The following is a 22196-nucleotide window of genomic DNA, read 5'->3' as shown; positions in this document are numbered from 1 at the left end:
CTTGTAAGAGGTGATTCTATGAGTCTTCTTAGAAGTGTTATGTGTTCTCGTATCATTGCGTGCTAGGCGTGAGTGGCTAGCAACATATATTTCTACCTTTAAAGGCTAGACACTTATTTTTTCTCCAATAAAATATATACATTATGATAATGCTTACAAAAATGTATCCACTAAGACGAGTTTAGGAAAGCATGTTGATTTAAGCAATTATCATACAATCAATTAGCAACTTTATGCCACCTTCAATTTTGATTTACCTTTAATTTTGATTTTTTGAATATCACGCTCTTAATAATTAGGGCATGAAAGAGTTCTCCAATTTTAAATGCAAGATAGTCGATCATATTTTCGAGCCAATACGTTGGTGGCCGTTAAAAAAAAAAAACCATATTAACATAACTAGCATAATTTCTTGAAAATTGAGAATAACCCCTTACTAAAATCATTGAAATTTTATTTATAAAATAAATCAAGAGAGTTTGACTCAATAATTAATTTTGAAAATGTGGATTTCATTAAAAAGCGTGCTAAGATGGTCATTACACACCCTTCTTCTGACCACCTATATCCGAACTAATCGCTCGCTTATTTAAGCAAGTTTATAACTACGAAAATTCTAAAACATAGTATATGGGCATAGCACCACCAAGAGAGAGGCGGACCCTTCACCTTCAGGCTTGATGGTGGGACTTGTGTCTTACAGTGTCAAGGCCCTTCTAGTGAGGGATCCTTTTTTTTTGTCTTTTTTAGAGATAGGGAATTAGACCAATTTTTCGATCATATTTTAGCATCTCAACCGTTTAGTTTTTAGGTCCTAATGTGTAGATCACCTCTGCAAATTTTCAGGCAAATTGATTATTGTTAAGGCATTCAAAACTGCGATTTACAATTATATGTATGAACGGTTCAGGTTGGACAGATTCGGTTCGTCCATTGATTTAATCTAGTTCTATACCTTAACGATCACCGATTTGACTGAAAATTTGCAGAGGTGATCTACACATTAAGACCTAAAAAATGAACGGTTGAGATTGCGATATGTAATCGAAAAGCTGGTCTAATGCCCTATCCCTAGAAAAGACCAAAAAATGGATCCCTTAGTGGAAGGGCCCTCATATATATATATATATATATATATATATATATATATATATATATATATATATATATATATATATATATATATATATATATATAAGCATAACACCACCAAGAAACTATAATTTCTCCTTGTCCTTCAAGCTAGGGCCAAAAAGTTGAACTGTATAGGTCAACCGCAGAACTTTTTCAGCGGCACGTTTCTCAACTTTGGGATTCATATATTTAGATTCCTTAGGGTCAAAGATCTCAACCTCATAAGAGTGATTAAAAGCTGGTAAGCCTTCCATAGCCTTAAAAGAAAAGATCCAAAAATGGGGACCAAAGCCTAAAATAAATAGCCAAAAGCCAACCTAAAGCCTAAACCCTAGCTGCAACAAGGGACCGTGAAAAAACCCAAGAGTTTTCAGCATTCTTGGGCCAAAACGTAAAGACAATGGGCCCTCCATGTTCTATGGGCACCTAGAAACCGGCGGGAGGAACCATACCCACATCATTGTTCCTTGACGTCCCCTTCATCAGCCAGATTTCAGGGTATGTCACTGTAGCATCGTCGCCCCATACTAGCGCCAGCACCGCGCCTATATCTGACTCAATGCCCATCGACGTCACTAGTAACACCAGCGGGCAGCGACTATTGATCCATGCTTGACTCCACCTCGATAGCAAAATTTTGCTCCATTTTAGAATAAAGCAGAGTATTGATCACCCCCACCATCATAGTCAGCGGTCTAGCCATTACCATATGACCAACCCCTAACAGACACCAGGGTCAGTAAACGATTTACGCTCAGTCAATCTAGATCAAAACCCGCAACCTCTTGAACTTCGACATTGAAATATCAGCCAATGCCGCCAACAAGCAGAAGAGAAAGAAAAACGATCTATTGGATCAATATCATATTGACTCACCAATCTTTCGGCGGAAACAGATGACTCATCGACAAAAGACGTTAGGCTGCGGCCATCAGACGCCTAATAGATGTGTTTGATCTCTTATAGGGTCTATGGAATTCCTTGCCATGACAGTTAAAGTTTGGTGATCTCAGTCGCTCGCTCTTTATCTCTCATGGCTCTCATCAAGATAATTGTTTTTTTTTTTCCGACACAGTAATTAATAAAATTAGATTACTTTGAGAAAATATAAATAAAACGATCGGCTTATAAATAAAGCCCATTAAGGAATGTGTATACATGGGAATGCAGATAACATCAATGGATGTTAATGTCATGATGTGACCTGCTCAGTAATCTAAAGTGATAAAGTAATGGCAACATGAGACAACTATCAACATCATTCTTATTATTTTGGTATTTCCAAGTGTTTTCCAGGAAGAAAGAGAAACCCAAAAACAAAAAATATTTTAGTCCCAAGTGTCTAGCTAATCCAATCAAAACCATGCAAAATGCTAGGATATGAGCTGTTAGTCGTTGCTCTACGTGTTGAAATTATGATCAAAGAGGTCGAAGGGGTCAATCAAAACAATAGAGAGAATGTAGCTACCTTAGAAATTTCTGGAGAAATGAGGTGCAAGTACCAAGTCTTCTTTGTAGGAATTCAATAAGCTGAAGCAAAATCTGATCTCTCCGGATTCTTTGCTCTATGACAACAGACAATATGGACACCAAAAATATTCATATAGAGTAGAAGAGAGGAAGGGACCGTGAACAAGTTTCTTTTGTTCAAAAAACATGGAACAAGGAGTGCTTCATAATGATCAGATCTTGAATTAAAATTAATAAGTTTATCTTGTTCTGGAATTTATTAAGTCTCCCTTGTTGGTCCCTTGATAATTTCATATTAGCTAGCTCAATTGCTTGTACAAGATTTCTCAAATGACTTTTCGTGTATCACATATTTTTCGTGAAATTAATAAGGTAGTTGATGCTTTGGCGAATTATGGTACGACTTCTCCTAATATGGTGTGGTGGGATGCTCCACCATCTTTGTAGATACCTCTACTAGTAAGCTAGTTTGCTATCTCACTAAGCATAAGTAACACCCTCTTAGGGGGCCCACAAGCCATAGTGGGGCCAACCGCAACATGCATACCGTAGCCCGACATATAACCTACCCCGTGGTAGTCGGAAGCGGTCAAGACCTCGCCGGGAAGCAACCTTTCCGGCCTTGCCAATATGCCTCCACAATATGCATTTCTAGACTAGAATGAGACTTCTTGTCCCACATTGAAGAAAATGTAAAGGAAGGAGCCTCCCTTCCCTATAAAAGGAGACTCCGTCCCACTTACTCCATTATCCCATTTACATCTCTTGTAATCCTCTTTGGGCCGCAAGGCCTAAACACACTAGTTAAACTTTCAAGTGGACGTAGTTTCCCGCTAAGGCGGGAGATGAATCACTATACATCTTGTCTTCTCTCTCTCTCTTACTCTCTCTTTCTTCAACGTTAATTAGAGCCTGCGGTTCAAACATTAACAATATTTTATTTTATTGCATTGTCAGAGTGACCAATTGGGTACTCCCTAATTTCAGTTACGATAGCTTGTTTATTTTTCGTTGCTTTTGTAGGGAGGTTTGGTTTGGTCCCCCTCCTAAGTTCCTTCTTTTCTTTTTACTTTTTTAATAAATTCAAGTAAGGGGAAGGCCCCTTATTTGCTTCAGCAAAGAAAAAAAAAAAAAGGTGTTTAAAATGATTTTGGTATCATATCTCTATTCTCTAAACAACTAAAAAACAAAACTTACGCTACAATTTCACGAGGTTTGGAGCAACTGACTTTATTGGTAAATATACTATCGCGTATTCTAACATTGTGTCTTTGAATTGGGTTTGAGACACATGGTGCGGCGACCTAATTCAATCTCTCTGATCCACCACTGCCCGAATCGGCCTTCACGGGAACAACAGTTCCATAGAGCCAATGGATCCAGTTTTGGTTTGGAATTCATCTCAGTCAGTGATCATGCAAATAACGTCCGTCAGTCCCCTGGAATGTTTCACATGGATTCTGCCATTTTAGGACTTCTGGTAGATTAATGTTGTATAATGAAATATGGAATGATTTTAAAACTAACCCTAAGTGGCCATGTGGTCCTAGGTTGACTAGGGCCCAACCTACTTGGGATAGGCCGTACATGCATTTTTTTTTTTAATGTTCTTGGAAAGCTCCTTTATTTTTTTTTTTAAGAATATCATGTCGATATATATTAATACTCAGGCCAGAAAGGACCATTACATATGCTCCTTCTACCATCTCTGGGTAGATAAAGAGTTTGTGAAAAATCACAGCGATACATAGATTAGGTCCGATCATTTAACGGTACCCATGCTCACTTATTCAAGCAAGCCTACAGACTATGAAAACATAGTAAATAAGCAAGCCCAAAAACTTACAGTTACCCTAAAAACAAAGGAAATAGAGCTCCCTAAAAAACTGAGGGAAATATTGAAAGTAAACAAAGTTACTAACATAGAGTTGGGCCTAGGTCAAAAAAACCAAGCTCAAAACATAGCAGACCAAACAGCCCCAAGAAAGAAGCCCAAGCACCGGCCCAAACAAAGGAGGGTTTGACCCCAGCCCAGACCATCCTCAGCGTCAATGGTCAACTGCCTCAACCCGAAGCCGACTGCCGCCGCCGCAAAAACCAAACTCTAGCCCCCGCCGCCGCCACCTACAGCCAGACCTCGCCCAAAAACCGCTGCCACCCAGCGAAGTCCGAGCAAGCCACGCTGAAACCAAAACCAGTCTGATGCAGGCCAACTAGCCACCGCTGCCACCGTTTAGTTCCTCCATCACCGTCATCCAGCAGGGAGGTGCCTTGACGTCGCTCGACCCACGTTGTACCGCTGCCCACCGAGCCCAAGACCTTGTCCGGAGCATGTCGCCAAAGCCAACCCGTTCAAAACCAAGGCAGAACCTCTCTCCAAGAAGCACCCAGGCCGCTAGTATTTTATTTCCCGTCCGGCAGCAGCCACTAGCCAGCGAGGCGAGCCACCGCCGCCCATGGGCGCCACCGGACAAGAAGAAAACTTTGCAAACTCAAGACCAAGAAACAGTCCGAGTTTTGTGGAGCTAGGTAAAATATTTATGGATTATGGTCTAATTGATCTATAACGCTTTTGTGGCCATAAGATTGTTAAATCAGGCTTCTATTACATAATCCAACCACTATCCCGAGTCCGGACTTACCGACTGAATCAATTCAATGCTACAAACTTCTTGATTGTGGTTTTCGTACCATATCTAATTTACATATAGCATATAATTTTATTGACTAATAAATAGCACAGAAATAAAATAATTTATGTGTATCTCGATTTGTTTTTCATTTTGATAAAAACTATCCGTTAAAGCCCGATTCATAATACAACAAAAAATGAGAAAATTTTCATTAAATAGAATTGGTTGTAGGTATACAATTCACACCTCTAATGCTCTCTCTCTCTCTGTTTTTTTTTTTTTTTTTTACCGGCTATGCTCTCTTTTCTAACCTAGTTGCAACCTTTGCAAGCTATTCTCTTGTTAATGGTACTCTTTTCTCGTTTTGAAATTTTGTCCCATAGGAATAGGATTATATCTAGGTAAAGTTTGAATGAGACCACTTTTATTGTTTTTGCCACTGTCTCTTTTGCTAAGCAGTTTCGACTGTCGAGGCTTCAGCCATCACTTGTGTTACTTTGTGCTGTCTTTGTGAAGCTGTTTTTCCTCTCTTGCATTAGCTTCAGAGTGAACAGACTCAATTATTGGACTTTGACTTTTGTCCTGACCATCGCCCTAGGCGGAGGCCGGAATAATTTTCTTACTACTTCTGTCGTAACTTTTGTACTTCTGCCTTCAATACAATATTACAGTTGATTATTCACTCTAAAAAAAGAAAAACTCCAGGGAAATCCGACACGTGTGCACATAACCAGCCGTGCAGTACGGTTTTCCTTCAAACTATTCAGCACGCACGTACAACCCAACCACGCTCCCACTCTTGGCGTTCAGCAAACGACCACATCACTGCCGTCCATCCAACCCCCCATCCATATCCCACAGTGCAGGCGGCGCGTGGAGATTTCTCCCCCAAATCATTTCAGAAAAAAACAAACCGAACTAAAACGAAACATACGGCCCATTGGAAAAATATCTAACCCAAAATAACCTTCTTGGAAACCAGTTAGAACTTAGAAGCAAAGTACTGTTCCATTTCCGTAAATTTTACCATTTCAAGACCCATATACGTAACTCCACATCTCCTTTATATCACCCCGCACGACTAACCGACCCAGCAATAGAAAAAGTTCACCACCACACCCACTCTCTCCAGCTCTCTCTCTCTCTCTCTATCTGCAACAAGAAAAAGACAAAAGAGGTACGCTGCAAACCCTAGAAACCACCACTCTGTTTGATTTTAGGGTTTCGATTTTTGATTCATGCTTTGTTTAATTTTTGTATAGGAAGCTAGGAAGTGTGACTGTGTGTGTATATATAGATAGATAGATATATATGTATGTGGTGTTGGATGAGTTGGGGTGTTGATGGGTAAAGGAAGACCTAGGGCTGTGGAGAAGGGGGTGGTGGGGCCCAATTTGAGTGCTTCATCGTCTTCTTCGTCGTTGACCATACCATCTGCACCTGTGTATTACCCTAGTGAGGATGAGTTTAGGGATCCTTTGGAGTATATATGTAAGATCAGGGCTGAGGCTGAGTCCTACGGGATTTGTAGGATAGTTCCGCCGAGTAGCTGGAAGCCCCCATTTGCTTTGGACTTGGATTCGTTTACATTTCCGACGAAGACGCAGGCCATTCACCAGTTGCAGGTGAGGCCTGCGTCGTGTGATTCAAAGACTTTTGAGTTGGAGTACAATAGGTTTTTGGAGGATCATTGTGGGAAGAGGTTGAGGAGGAAGGTGGTTTTTGAAGGGGAGGAGTTGGATTTGTGTAAGCTGTTTAATGCTGCCAAGAGGTATGGGGGGTATGATAAGGTTGTCAAGGAGAAGAAGTGGGGGGAGGTCGTGAGGTTTGTGAGGCCGGTGAGGAAGGTGTCTGAGTGTTCGAAGCATGTGTTGCATCAGTTGTATCTGGAGCATTTGTTCGAGTATGAGGAGTATTATAATAAGCTGAATAAAGAGGGGGGTAGGGGTTGTAAGAGGGGTTTGCAGGAGGAGAAGAAGGGTGAACATAATGCTGAATGTTCTAGCTCCAAAAGGAGGCGAACAAATAATAACGATGGTGAGAGGGCTAGGGTTCGAAAGGTAAAGAAGGAAGAGGAGGAACATGATCAGATATGTGAGCAATGCAGAAGTGGGTTGCATGGGGAAGTGATGCTTTTGTGTGATAGGTGTGATAAGGGGTGGCACATATACTGTCTCTCCCCGCCTTTGAAACAGATCCCGTCAGGGAATTGGTACTGCCTAGATTGCTTGAATTCCGATGAAGATTGTTTTGGTTTTGTGCCCGGAAAGCGTTTATCACTGGAAGCTTTTAGGCGCGTGGCTGATCGGGCCAAGAAGAAATGGTTTGGGCCAGGACATGCGTCTCGGGTGCAAATAGAGAAAAAGTTCTGGGAAATTGTGGAGGGTTCCATCGGTGAGGTTGAAGTTATGTATGGCAGCGACCTGGATACTTCCATTTATGGGAGCGGTTTTCCGCGTGTAAATGACCAGAGACAAGAGTCAGTTGAGGCCAAGATATGGGATGAATATTGCAGTAGCCCATGGAATCTCAATAACTTGCCCAAGTTGAAAGGATCAGTTCTTAGAGCTGTTCATAATAACATTACTGGTGTTATGGTGCCTTGGCTCTATATTGGGATGCTGTTTTCATCTTTTTGCTGGCATTTTGAAGATCATTGTTTTTATTCAATGAATTATCATCACTGGTATGTACTGTTGTACCTCATGCACTATTTATTATCATAATTGAGATCATTTTGGCTTTAAATGCATAATAAATTATCTGTTAGATGCTCATGAGAGGCTTTGAATGTCCACATTCTGTGGAGCAAGATGAGATGCCAACTACCACTTGTGTGTGTGTCTGTGTGATGAGAGAGAGAAGAGAGGGAGAGATATGTGGCAAACACACAGAATTGAGTATGATTAGTAAACTTTAAGAAACAACAAAAAAAGAAAAAAAAGAAAAGGGAATGAGAAGGAGATATTTCTTCCTTCAGTAACAAAACTTGACTTTTCAGGAACCCAAGCACACAAGAGTAGTGTTATTTGATTTCTGTTCACCTGTTGATGCTCTACCTTGAAAAGAATTAAACAAAAATGGTTTAGGAAGGTTTCTAACAAAATTGTTTGCTCAAGCTAAGGAAAGGAAACTGGACATTTCGTGGAATCATATGCACATTTAGTGTACACTTTTTAAATAATCTTATGTGATGACTCCTGATGCAACTCAGTCATCATGAATATAGATTCATTTGTGAAGTTTTAAATGTTGAAGTATTTGTAGTTGATAATGCCGTTTCTGATGTGAAACTTTGATTATAAGTATTGTAAATTTGTAAGTTTTTCCATCAGGTTGCTTGTATTTAAGCTTCATCTTATAGGCTTCATTTTATAGTCATGTTCTACTATTGTCTAATTTGGGCTTCTTATGATGAAGATGACACCATATTTACAGTATTATTGTTAGCCTCATTGTTTATGGAAAAGAAACAGCTTTGCATCTGTTGGCAAAGAAAGCAAATTATTTCAGGACTTGAATAAAATTTGTGCTTCATAGTTTAAGTGTATATGGGTTATGACTTTTGTATCTTGTCCTTGACATTGAGCAGCTTGGTTGCCTTTGGACATTTGCATATATAACAATTAAAAAAGAGAAAATGATAGAAAATTATTTTTGTTTTCTCTTCATAATGTATGGATCTTTCCCTTTTCTTCACCATATTGATGCCTTGATAAACAAATTTTGGCATGTGAACATTCAAATTTACACATCACTTTTGGTTATTAGATCTTCCCCTGTACCTTTTTATTCTTCTGGATGTGATATCACTGTTATAGTATTCACTCTTGTAATGTGATCTCAGGGGAGAGCCCAAATGCTGGTACAGCGTCCCTGGTAGTGAAGCCAGTGCCTTTGAAAAGGTATCTCTTTGATTGTGTCAATTGTTCAGGGTTTTGATTGTGTTCTTAGAATAACTTTTATTTATCATTTAATAGCATCCTTACTGTAAATTTTTGCATGTTTTATTTATGTATCCTCTTAGTTTTTAGAATTTATTTCTGTGGCAAGGGAATGAACTTTATTTTATTTCCATTGTTCCTCTCACTTCTTTCTGTAGGGAATCTTTGATTAATCTAATCTTTCATTTGTTGAACTTTTTGTGGCGGTTCATCGTGTGCCAACCTAATAGTTGTTTCTTTCCAAGGCTGTATTAAGTTTTAAGTTTTGTCACATTTAAGACTTATAGTTTCCATTTTCTGCAGGTGATGCGTAACAGTCTTCCTGATCTTTTTGATGCACAACCTGATTTGCTCTTTCAGCTTGTCACCATGTTAAATCCATCTGTTTTGCAAGAGAATGGAGTTCCTGTATACAGCGTCCTACAGGTTTGAGCACTTTGAACTCTTTATCGGCTGTTCTTCATCTTCTTCTTCTGTTTTTTTTTTAGACGTTTAAGGACGATTGCTGATCTCAATTCTTCTCTGGGAAGAATATGAATAGAGAAAAGCAATAAGAACTTACATTTTTGTGCTGCTAGAGATTGCAATTATAAATAGACATGTCCTGGAGACTTCCTTCGTTATTATTATTATTATTTTTTACTTCCCTTCTTCTAGTTAAGGAAAAGCGGTGAGGTACTGAAATGAGGATACGGTAATTTATAAAATTTTGAAGAAACTAAGAAGTTGTTAAACCTGTTTTGTTTGTGTTGTTACGGAAGTTAGAACCAAGCAGCCTGCTTCAGGTTGCATGAACCAGATATATTATCCCTATTAATGTATCAATGGTTTAGGAATGTATATTATCCTCTCTGTTTTATTTTTTTTTATATTTTTAACATCATAACAGTATCAATGGTTTCCCTTCAAAATTTACGGATGTATATTATCCTCTATCTTCTATTTGTAAATGATTTATTCTGTATTTTTATTAACTTTTGATGGTGTATTTTTCTCAAACCTGATATGACTCTTTAATACTGTTAGGAGCCTGGAAACTTTGTCATCACCTTCCCCAGGTCTTACCATGGAGGTTTTAATCTTGGTATACCATTTTAGTTTTACAAGTTGCTATTGATCAATTGAGATGGTGCCCAGTTAATTCACATATGCAGGGGTAACCCTTTGGCTTTCGGCTTTTCCAGGTTTGAATTGTGCAGAGGCTGTCAATTTTGCCCCTGCTGACTGGTTACCTCATGGTGGGTTTGGAGCAGGGCTCTATCAGCTTTATCATAAAACTGCAGTTCTGTCTCACGAGGAGCTCGTTTGTGTGCTAGCCAAGGTTGTTAATTATCTGACATGCAAATATCTTTTCGTTTAAAATAGGTTCAACAGATATTTACTAAAGAGTACAAGCCTGTTTTGGAGGTGATGGATACTCCAATTTTTCCTTTGTTCAGTATACATATGCATACAATTGATACTTGACACTCGCTCATCAAAATTCATTATTTAAGTTTCTTTAAAAAGACAAAGCAATTGTTGTGGTATATATTAATATTATCTCCTTCACATTTTGTGTTTTTGGGAAAGCTTCAATTATTGGGTCAGCTTTCTATGATTCGCTGCTGATGTTTCCAAATGGATTTCAATCCTCAAATGCAACTTTTGACAATTTATGATATTATGGGACGATGAACAATACAAAATAATTCCAAGGCTTGTTTGTTTGCTATATGTTAGTTTTGTCCTACCAGACAACCTTTATTTTGGACCTCTTGGCATATAGCTTTTGTTCTAAAATACAAGTTTTATGCTACTCACTGGCTATATTATGTAGGCTCATGTTGGATGTTTGTACGTCTTCTGAATGAAGTCATAGTAGTGTGGACTGGGGTAGCCCAAGGGTTACTTAGCCTACATTTATTAATATATTTTGTATGCCATGTTTTGAGTAGCAATTTTTTTTTTCCTTGCTGCTCATAGAAATGCTTCAAAAGTGTCTCTCTTTTATCATCAGTTTATAACTATAGGTGGTTTATTGCTCTGCCTTTAAGTAAGTTGATTGTACGTGTCATGTGCTTAATATTGATTTGGTTTAAGCAGAGTGACTGTGACAGCAGAGTATCATCTTATTTGAAGAAAGAATTGATAAGAATATGTAACAAGGAGAAAACCTGGAGAGAGCGCCTTTGGAAAAAAGGAATCACCAAATCATCTCTTATGTCTTCTCGGAAGTTCCCTGAATATGTTGGTACTGAGGAGGTATTTGCCACAGTGCATTCAGACGTTGTATTTTGAAATCATGTTGTGCAATTATATTTATATCTGTTTCCCACTTTTTTTTTTTTTTTGTAGGATCCTACGTGCGTTATATGCCAGCAATATCTTTACCTCTCTGGTGTGGTTTGTCGTTGTCGACCATCCACATTTGTATGTCTGGAGGTATGTGATTCTCAGACTCAGTTGTGCGGAAGGTCAATTTTAACATAAATTATATTTCCAGTTCATATCACTCTTGCATTGATTTACCAAAAACTCACCCTAATTTAAGAAATGTGTTGAACTGAAAATATTTGCCTTTTGTGCAGCACTCGGAACGTCTTTGTGAATGCAAATCCAGCAGACTCCGTCTTCATTATCGCCATACACTTGCAGAATTGCACGACTTGGTGCTTGCAATGGATAAACATTGTGGTGAGGAGACAACACAAAGTAGAACAAAAAAAAGACAACTCCAATGCTCCAATGAACCGACTGCTTTAACAAAAAAGGTATACACTATCTAATAAATGTTATTTTGCTAAATGCTAATAGTTCATGCGGTGCTAAACATTTGTTTCCAAGTAAGCTAATAAACCAATGTGGCGCCTAACTGCTTCATATGCCCTCTTTTATTAGTACATGGATTTTTGAATGCATATTAGTTTTCTGAGACCATGTAATGTGTGTAGGTCAAGGGTGGTCATGTTAATTTTGCCCAACTTGCGGACAAATGGCTGTTGCGCTCATCCAAGATTTTCCATAGTCGGTTTTCCAGAGAAGACTATGTTACTGTATTGAAAGAAGCTGAACAATTTGTTTGGGCTGGTTCAGAGATGAATAATGTAAGTTGTAATTGTTACTTACGTATGTTGCTTTCAAATTTTCACTTCACCAAAATGATTTTCATTTCCTTTAAATTCGGAATATAGGTTCGGGAAATGGCAAATAATTTGAAAGAAGCTCGGAAATGGGCAGAGGGTGTGAGAAAGTCTGTACCTAAAATTGAAAGTTGGTCATCTCATCGCGACAAAGATATAGAGAAGATTCACTTGGAATATATCAATGAGTTGCTGAGTTTTGATTTGTTGCCCTGTGATGAGCCTGGGCATCTTATTTTGAAGGTTACAGTTTAGTGAGTAGTTGTAATTTTACTTTGATCTTATCCTTGGTGTACCATTGTAGAACTTACCCAGATGTGCTCTTTTTGTTTGTTTATCTTTTATACAGGATTATGCTGAAAAGGCAAGGATACTGATAGAGGAAATCAATACTGCTATGTCTTCATGCCCAAAAGTATGTCTATATAATGTTGCATGCTGTTTTATCAATATCAATATTGAGTAATACATTAAGTGAAACCCTATTTTTATTCGTGGTAGTTTAGAAAAGAGTAATAACAACCACTAGACTCTTAGTTCAAATCTCAATTTTTTCTTGCACTTAACTTTCTTCCTATGTTGTATACCACTCCTACTTTCTCTCCCTTCTCAGTCTACATATCATCTTTTGACAATATTTTAAAGATGAACTTTTGTGTCATTCTAAGTTCATTCAAGATCAGAGCGTAATAGTTATATGATTATATTGCAAGAGCTTATAAAACTGTCAAGTGATAGCACCATTCATTTACATTCTGATGTCTGATTTACTTCAGTCATAATGGATTGAAATTTGTTGTATACTGCAGATCCCTGAGTTGGAATTGTTGTACAACAGAGTTTGTGAGTTCCCTATTTATGTAAAAGAAAGTGAAAGGTTACAACAGAAAATTTCATCTGCTAAGGTAATTTACTTCAGATTATAAATTGCTCTAAAACTTGTCTGATTGACTCGTCTATGATGAGTTCGCAACAGTATGGATGCTAATGTTTGTAATGGACTACTAGTTATACAAAGTATTATTAGTAGATTGTTTCTTTTCTATTGTTTTTTTTTTTGGTCTGAATTACTAGATTGTTTCAGCTTATGGCAAACTAATGTTGATAATCTGGCTTTATCATCGGGGCAGGTTTGGATAGAAGGCATAACAAAATGCATCTTGGAGAAACAGCCTGCTGCAATTGAGCTTGATGTTCTTTACAAGTTGAAATTGGAGGTATAACTTTAAAATGCTGTTTTTAGCTGAAATTTGGTTATGTTATTTCTTTTTTCAATTTCTGGACTCTTTATTATTATTGTTATTATTTATCTATTGTCAGAAACAGTGATCAAATGCATACAAATTTTTTTGGTTGTTTTTTATTTTCTTTATCCATGGTGATCTGAAAAAACTGATTATAATAAACAGATCCCAGAAGTCGAAGTTCAACTCCCACAGATAGAAATGCTTTCTGATATAGTAGGGAAAGCTGAATCATGTCGAGCTCAATGTGTTGAAATTTTGAAAGGTCCTATTAACCTCAAGGTTAGACAAATGTTTAATATGTTACCCCCCCATAGATTTTTTATTTTGTATTTTCAAGTACTCGTATTTATAAAGGTAGGGCTTTTGCAGGATATTGAGGTGCTTCTTCTAGAATGGGATGCTTTTACTGTCAAAATACCAGAGTTGAAGCTTTTGAGGCAGTACCACACTGATGCTGTTTCTTGGAATGCTCGCTTTGAAGCTGTTCTTATGAAAGTTCATGAAAGAGAGGATCAACATAATGTAGTTGATGAGTTAGAGCACATTCTAAAGGATGGGGCAACTTTGAAAATCCAAGGTTGTGGCAAATGCTATCTTTGTCAGTAGTCACATAAGAATAGATTGATATTATAGCTAACAGTAGCTTTGTTTTTTTAATCAGTTGATCAGATGCCTTTAGTTGAGTTTGAGTTGAAAAAGGCTCGGTGCAGGGAAAAGGCTTTGAGGGTAACTTACTATTAGTTCATCTTTCTTCTCCTCCTCCCTCTTTCTATTAGTTTACCCATGGCTCCCACTCCTTTCTCCCTGCTCTTGTGTTTTCTTTACAGTGTAATTTACTATTAGTTCATGTTTTGTCTTCCTCCCTTGCTCTATTTTTCCACTGTTTTTTTTTTTTTCCTTTTCGTACTTTGCTGTGCTTGAACTTCAATCCAGTGCTCACTTTGTATATGTTACATGTCATCAATACAGACACGAGAATCTAAATTGTCTCTGGACTTCATTCAAGAAGTGATGGTGGATGCACAAGGGTATGCCTCTTTACCCCTTGATTCCTGTTATGTGTGAGTAAAACTGATGTGTTTTTGCATTGACCCTCCTTCAATTGGTATGTCCCTTTCAGTTTACATATTGAGGGAGAACAAATATATGTTGATATGTCCAAAGTACTTGATGCTGCCATCCAATGGGAGGAAAGAGCAAAATATATTCTTGCACATGGAGCTCAAATTTCTGACTTTGAGGATGTTCTTAGGTTTTTCACATACTTTAAATGTTCTTGTTTATCATCTTGAGGTTTCATGGATAAGTTAATTTGCTGGTTCTAATAGTGACTTTAATGTTTTAGGAGTTCGGAAAACATACATGTGACTTTACCTTCTCTCCTTGATGTCAAGGAGGCACTATCAAAGGCTATGGCCTGGTTGAGTAGATCTGAGCCGTTTCTTGTGCATTGTTCTTCGTTGGAATCTGGCTCAAGTTCTTTGCTGAAAGTTGACACCTTGAAGGTTTTTGACGTAGACTTTATTTTCTTTGTTAAAAGTTGGTAAGCTTTAGATTATAACAATATGCTCTAATGTTGCAGGAGTTGATTTCTGAGTCAAAGAATCTTAAAGTATCTATGAAAGAAATTAAGATTCTTGAGACTGTTTTGATGAACTGTGAGGAATGGGAGCATGATGCTTGCTCTCTACTGCACGATTCAAGATGCCTATTGGATATGACGACCATTGGTGAGGGGATAAGTGAGGAACTTATTTCCAAGATTGAAAATGTACTTGGAAGAATAGGATCCATGGAAAACACTGGTTTATCTCTTGCTTTTGACTTTGTTGAGCTTGCAAAACTCAAGGATGCTTGTTCTCTGCTGCAATGGTGTAAGAAGGCTATCTCTTTCTGCTCTGCTGCTCCTACTCTCGAGGTGAAACTTTTTATTCCTGTAACAATCAATTTTGTTTTTCATGCTTGTGATATATCTGTCAATAAAGTGAACACGTGGTTTGATGCCTATCTACTAGTTATCATTCAAAAGCCTTATATTTCTCAACTGAATGCATTTTATCTTATAAGAGATCTCACCAGACTTAAATACTCCCATGACTTTATCCTCCAACTTTTTGCCTTAAACTTCCAACGACAATTGCTATAGATCAACATTCAAATGATAACACCATTATTATGCCACCTTAGTTTGCATGGTTGAAGATGTATGCCATCTGTATGCATCAGGCTATTCAGTTTGTGTTTTTGTGTGTTTTAACTGCCAAAATGTATAATAGAAGTTCCTTTTTCTTTCTCGTTTTTGGTAGTTTGATTATCTTATTACATGTCTTTCAGATTAGCAAGTTTACAGTGACTTCTTTTCCTTGTAGGATGTTGAGAGTTTGATGAGTGATGCGGAGACTTCATGTTGTACCAATGCCTCTGGTGCACTCTGTGACTTGTTGTTTGAAGGAGTCAAATGGCTTAGGCAAGCTACAAAGATTATTTCTGCATCTAGGAATTCTACAAGATGCAAGTTGAGTGAAGCTGAAGAAGTTCTTACTGATTCCCAGGTGCAATCTTTGCTCCTTTGGTTGCTTTTTCGTATTTAACTCAACTGACCTGGATGATTTAATACTCAAGTAACTAAATTATATCTTTTATGTTTGCAGAGTATTAGTATCTCCTTCCCTCTGACAGTTACTCAAATTGAAACTGCCATTGAGAAACATAAGTAAGTATTCATGTCTTTGACCTATTTTTTATTTTCGCTTTACATTGTTAAATGAAATCACTTAATTTTTCAATTGGAGGACTTTGGACACATTGTTCCATTGCTTATCATGCATTACATAATTTTGTAACCTTGATAAGTAGCTATGCAATTCATGCTTGCTACAAGTCCAAGCTATTGCAGAATCTATTGATGATTCCTCTTGAGCTGCATGAATGAAGCTATATCTTAAGCACTAGACACATAGAGAGAATGCATCTATTAACTGAGAGCATCCCAAACCGGGAATATAAAACCTAGTAAAAGATTTAAAAGATCTCCATCCATTGCCAATTGGGAGTTTTAATTTCTGAATGGTATGACAGCAGGGGGTGTGTTGAGGACTCCCAATTATATGTCATCTGTGAGGGGATGTTTATGCGTTTTCTAATTATGTGTTTATTTACTTTCCAAAGTTTATTTATTCATTTGGTAAGATTATATTGGTTCTGCTGGCGGCTGTGATAGAAATAGTTGACATTGGATTCTAGTGGTTCAATATATAATCGATATAGTAGCAATTCTTTGATATTTATTATTTAATAACATTGAAGGATTCGTTTCTCTTAAAAATAAATAAAATTTGTTGAGAGTGAACACTAAAATTACCCAGTCTCAAAACTTGTATTTTAGAACTTCTAGGGTACTGCTTGAGCCAGTGGCTTCGTGTCTGCTCATATCTTGTTATTTCCTGAAGTGATCCGTCACACCTTTTTAATCCTCTTGATCAATATGACCGTTGGATCTTAGTATTTGGGGTATACAATTACTTTGGTTATATTCAGGTTACTCAGTGGCTTTCAATAGTTGAAAAGATCTTCACTTTCATTTTCTTAAGTATCAAATCATCTGTGTTGTAGGTCTTGGCTAGAGCAAGTGCATCAATTTTTCAGCCTAAGGCTGGGGGAACGATCTTGGTCTGTTATATTACAGCTAAAGGTATTATATTTATTCATGTGCATGTACATGATTTACTGCTTCAGATTACTTGTTTTTTTTTTTTTTTGGTAATTTTGTAATGATGGGTTAACTATTTCTATAGGATAGTAAGATTAGACCAAACCCTTGCTGGTTATTGGGTAGGTAGTGGCAATCTTGAAGTCATGCAGATACTTTCTTTTCGATGCAACAAATTTGGATGTTGAAGTGTACTATTCTTAGGCTTCATGATCTATGATTGTTGAAGTGTACAATACTTGGGCTTGGTGACCTGTTGTAAAGCTTTTGCATTTTCCTTTCTTAGAGTATTTATGTAATTGACATGAATGAATTCCAAATGTATCTAATATTACATGCAGGAGCTTGGGATTGCTGGTGCTTTCTATTGCTCAGAACTAGATTCAATATTATCTGAAGTTGAAAGGGTTCAGAAGTGGAAGCGACAATGCATGGATATTTTCAGGATTGTGGAGGAGAATTCACTGCTTGGTTCTCTAGAAAAGGTTTCAAATTAAAATTTGTTATTCCATTTTTATATGTCTGCATTATGACTTTGTGAGTCAACAAGAACCAACCTAGATACTTAATAAACTGTTTTTAATGGTTCACAGATACGACAGAATCTGGATAGATCTATGCATATATATGACAAGGCACATGGTTTGAAAGAGGAAGGTTCTTATGCGTGCTGCTCCATTGGTTCTCTGGATCAGGAGTTTCTTACCTGTTCTTTGTGCAAGGAATGGTAAGGTATTTATTGTTATTCTGTTATTTGGCAGGTTCTTTGACTTTAAAATGTTGTTATTAGTACTTTTAATATTTTGACAGTAGTTGATACATGAATCCTACTTTTGCACTTAAATCATATATTCTTGCTGCAAGCAAATTTTAAACAAGAAATCAATTCTTGCTAGAGTTTTTCCGCTGTTACAAATCGATATCTTTTTATGAACAGCTACCAGTTGCGGTGCTTAGGATCTTTGACAGTAGATGGGAAACAGTCAGCATATGTGTGCCTGTGTTGCCAGTATCTAGTATCTGGAACTTTGCAAAATGGAGGAAGTCCTCGGGTATGTGTTGGTTTCTAATCACTTTTGGAAGGAACTTGTATGGTTGTATCTATGTATTTTAAGATTCCTTTTATGTCGTGGAATAGGGATTTGGAGGAGTTCGTCCAGCACTGCAAAAGATTATTGAACTCTTATCTGATGAAGAGGATTTCTGTGTTTGGTAATTAACTCTACTATGAAGCACTTCTTGCAGTAATAACGATTTGTTTAGTTATACATCACAATAAGCTTCAGGAATTCTCACTATAATTATGTACTTACAGTATGGAAGAAAGAGAGATGTTGAAAGAGGTTTTGAAGCAAGCTCGGGTATGCAAGAGACACTTGGAAGGAATAGTGGATTTTGCATTAGCTTATTCGGACAAAGATCTGAGTGTCCTCTTTGAAAAACTAGCCACTGCTTTAAAGGTATCTGAAGGAGCTTGTTATAGTGTACAACTGTTTTCTTTAAAGAACGTACCCCTCCCTCTGTTACCCCATTTGCCATCTTTTACCACATCAAAAATCTCTTGATGGGAAATGAATTGCCATATAGGCAAAAGTTTGAATGCCTTCTGATTAAAAATTGGTTTGTTATGCAGGCCATAGAGTTGGGAGGTTTTTATGACGATGAAGGTTATTGCAACCTTACATTGGCAATATCAAGATACTCGTGGAAAGTCAAAGTTCATAGATTACTCGAGGGTTCACAAAAGCCGACAATCCAACAGATTCAACAGCATTTAAAAGAGGTATATGCTGCAGCCTGCTGGTATTAGTTAATTTAAAGCGAGTTCTTATTTCTCAAAATGTATTTCTTGTGCAACAATTCCGTAATACTATCTGTTGAAATTTTAGTATAATGGTTGGCACAAGACTTGGAATTGGTCGACAGTTTCTTTGTTATGTCCAGTATATGGATAGAAATTAAACATATTTTGGAAGTTGAGCCACACTATACTAAGTTGTACAAACCCTAAACTTTGTGTATAGTTCCTAAGAAAGCTAGAATGCAATTATGTATGTGGTTTAGTTTTTGTTCGAGCAATTATTTATGTTGTGCTCTAATGTGTTCACGACGCCGAGTTTTGTTTGCAATATGTGGTAGAGAGTGGCCGTGAACATTCCACCTGAAGATTACTTTAAGCAAAAACTTACGGAACTGAAGTGCGGTGGCTTGCAGTGGGCAGATAAGGCTAAGAAGGTTAGAGCATTGCTAATCTCTCTCTGTCTCTGTCTCTGTCTCTGTCTCTCTCTTATTTTGTGCTGTTCTTTATGTGCACAGGTTGCTGCTGATTCTGGGGCTCTCCCTCTGGAGAAAGTTTTTGAACTTATTTCTGAGGGTGAAAACTTACCTGTTCTTGTAGAGAAGGAACTTAAGGTAACAGACTTGGCCTTTTCTTATTTGTGTGTCCTCGCTTTTGTAGTAACTATGCTCAAAACTATGTTTGATGGTGCAGCTATTGAAAGATCGGAGTATGCTTTATTGCATATGTAGAAAGCCTTATGATAAGAGAGCAATGATTGCATGTGACAAGTGTGATGAGTGGTATCACTTTGGTTGTGTGAAATTACGTTCCACACCGAAGGTTTACATTTGCCCTGCATGTGAGCCTCTAGCAGAAACATTGTCTTCATCAGCAGTAGTTGATAGTGAGAGGTCAGACTGATCCCTGTAAAATGTAGCCTTCGTCCTATTTTTATTACACCTTCGTGTCTTTTCAGTAACTTGTTTTGCCTGTACTCTTATGCAGATGTGCTGATGCCAAATTTGTAGAACCAAAAACACCCTCTCCTAAGCACACAAAGCCCAGGATGAGCCCAAACAAAGATGAGTTTATTGCAACACAAAAGATGGTTGCAAGAACAGATGACGCCAATGTTTTTAGGTCTTCTAGTGGGATAGACCGTTTATGGTGGCGAAATCGGAAGCCTTTCAGAAGGGCGGCTAAAAAACGAGCTGAGCTTGATAGTCTCTCTCTATTTTCTCATTTGCAACAATGAGTACATGGGCATTGAATGTTTAGCCATTATTTAATTTATTCATTGATTATAATTGCTTTTAGCTCAATTAGATAGTCCTAATTTCTTATTCAATAGGGAAACAAAAATCATTTGAGTTGCTTGCTCGTGCTTGGCCGCGGGTAGGGTTTTGATAATATAACTGCAACTGCAATTGAGGTTGGATTAGCAATGGAGATTTTTACTCCCAATTCTGAATCAGGGTGGATAACTGCTTCAAATGTCGTATTAGCTAAACGTTATAACAGAGAACAATTATAATGCAAAGTTCAATTTATGCAAATGAGATTGTATCAGCAATGGAGATTTAGTATATACTGCCACATTATTACATGGTACTCGGATTTCACACATGGCCACTTGTGACTTGTGAGGACAACGTCTTTATACGAGTCCCCAATTCCCCAGCTAGTATTGTCGTTGCCGCATTTCTCAAGTCTTTCATCTTTTTTTTTTTTTTTTTTTTTTTGAGAAACTGGAATTCATTGAAAAATGATCAAGGATTACATGAGGACGGAACAGCCATCCTTAATTCTAAAACTAGGCCCTTATATCAGCCTGGTTACATTCCAGCAGCCATAATGGCAACTGATCAGATCAAGTACAAGTGTTACGCTGCCTAATAGCATAACTTGCAAGTTCATGGGAAACTCTATTACATTCCCTTGGGATATAGCCACAAAAGATTGTACTAAAATGCCGCATCAATAGTTTGATCACTTCCACCAGGTGCCCGTCAATTGCAAGGTTCTCCTCATCTGTTTGAATTGCTTGTATTATTGCCTGAGCATCCGATTCAAGTTCCAAAGCACTATACCCTTGCTCCAACGCCAATTGTAACCCACATGAGATTGCCAAAATCTCTGCATGTCTAGGAGTAGTGACACCAAAGAGAGGAATGGTTCTTGCCACCGCGATTTCCCCTCTGTTGTTTCTAATAACAACCCCGGCACCACCAACTCTGTTATTGGGTACAAATGCACCATCAGTATTCACCTTAACAAAGCCTTGTGAAGGAGGTTTCCAGCATTTTTGTTTCTCTTTTGCTCCCCTACCCGTGGATATCATCACTGCTCTAGACTCATCGTGACTACTCTTTGCCAGTTTGTACGAATAGAGCGCATCAAATCTTTTATTCTCAAACACCCATTTATTTCTATCATGCCAAATTCTCCACATAATAAAAGCAAACAGATCAAGCTCCTCTTGTACAAGTACCCAGCTGGCATGGTCAAAGAATTCCATGACAGAATTTTCCTTCCAAGTAGAAATGATACTACTGAAAGGAGATAAGGCCCACATCATTTTTGCATGCTTACAATTAAAGAGAGCATGAATACTTGTCTCACCTTGGCATCCACAACGTGGACAAGATGCATCCATCATAATGTGACGTCTATTTAGGGTGGGAGAATATCCTTCATAGCCCGCCACATGAAAATCTTAACTCTCTCTGGAACCTTTAGTTTCCACAGCCTTTGCCACATCTTTTCCATCACCTTCATATCAGATCCTTCGCCAACTGTTTCCTCTCTCAACTCCATATCTATAGCCAAATTATAGCCACTAGAAACTGTGTACTCCCCCTTTGCTGTGAAATGCCATATCCACCTATCCGATTGTTGCCTTCCCGGAAGTGGAATGGAAAGAATTGCCTCCGCATCCCCGGACACAAAGTGTTCTCGGATAAAGGCTTCATTCCATCCTCCTGCCCCCGACATCAAAAAGCTTACCGGAGTATCCAATGCCACACTTGCCGGAGTGTACGGTTTGAAACTTACGGGTCTCGGTACCCATGGGGGTGACTATAAATCCCCGTAGTTTCTCCATTTCCAATCCGTCGACGGATACCCCTCCATAATAACTCTCTACCCCACAAAAGTG

At 37.9% G+C, this 22196-nt stretch overlaps 1 protein-coding gene across 1 annotated transcript; it reads left to right on the top strand.

Annotated features, from left to right (window-relative positions):
* Positions 1–6267: 6267 nt before the first annotated feature.
* On the top strand, positions 6268–20503 carry LOC133706806 (lysine-specific demethylase JMJ17). The gene is made up of 34 exons (XM_062132354.1): positions 6268–6414; positions 6500–7923; positions 9085–9142; positions 9485–9607; positions 10208–10265; positions 10366–10502; positions 11267–11425; positions 11519–11605; positions 11752–11934; positions 12115–12267; positions 12355–12546; positions 12653–12718; positions 13113–13208; positions 13434–13520; positions 13713–13829; positions 13920–14127; positions 14212–14276; positions 14520–14578; positions 14671–14802; positions 14896–15055; positions 15133–15468; positions 15920–16102; positions 16202–16263; positions 17163–17241; positions 17601–17744; positions 17853–17986; positions 18197–18311; positions 18398–18471; positions 18575–18719; positions 18893–19042; positions 19399–19494; positions 19576–19671; positions 19751–19950; positions 20045–20503. The coding sequence occupies exons 2-34, from the start codon at positions 6581–6583 to the stop codon at positions 20292–20294; spliced, it is 5547 nt and encodes a 1848-aa protein (XP_061988338.1). The 5' UTR covers positions 6268–6414; positions 6500–6580; the 3' UTR covers positions 20295–20503.
* Positions 20504–22196: the final 1693 nt, after the last annotated feature.

Source organism: Rosa rugosa, chromosome 4, assembly GCF_958449725.1.
Source record: "Rosa rugosa chromosome 4, drRosRugo1.1, whole genome shotgun sequence".
In the NCBI taxonomy this organism is placed as follows: Eukaryota; Viridiplantae; Streptophyta; class Magnoliopsida; order Rosales; family Rosaceae; genus Rosa; species Rosa rugosa.
Note: the sequence above shows the minus strand (reverse complement) of the source record. Positions and strands in the feature narration are given on the sequence as shown.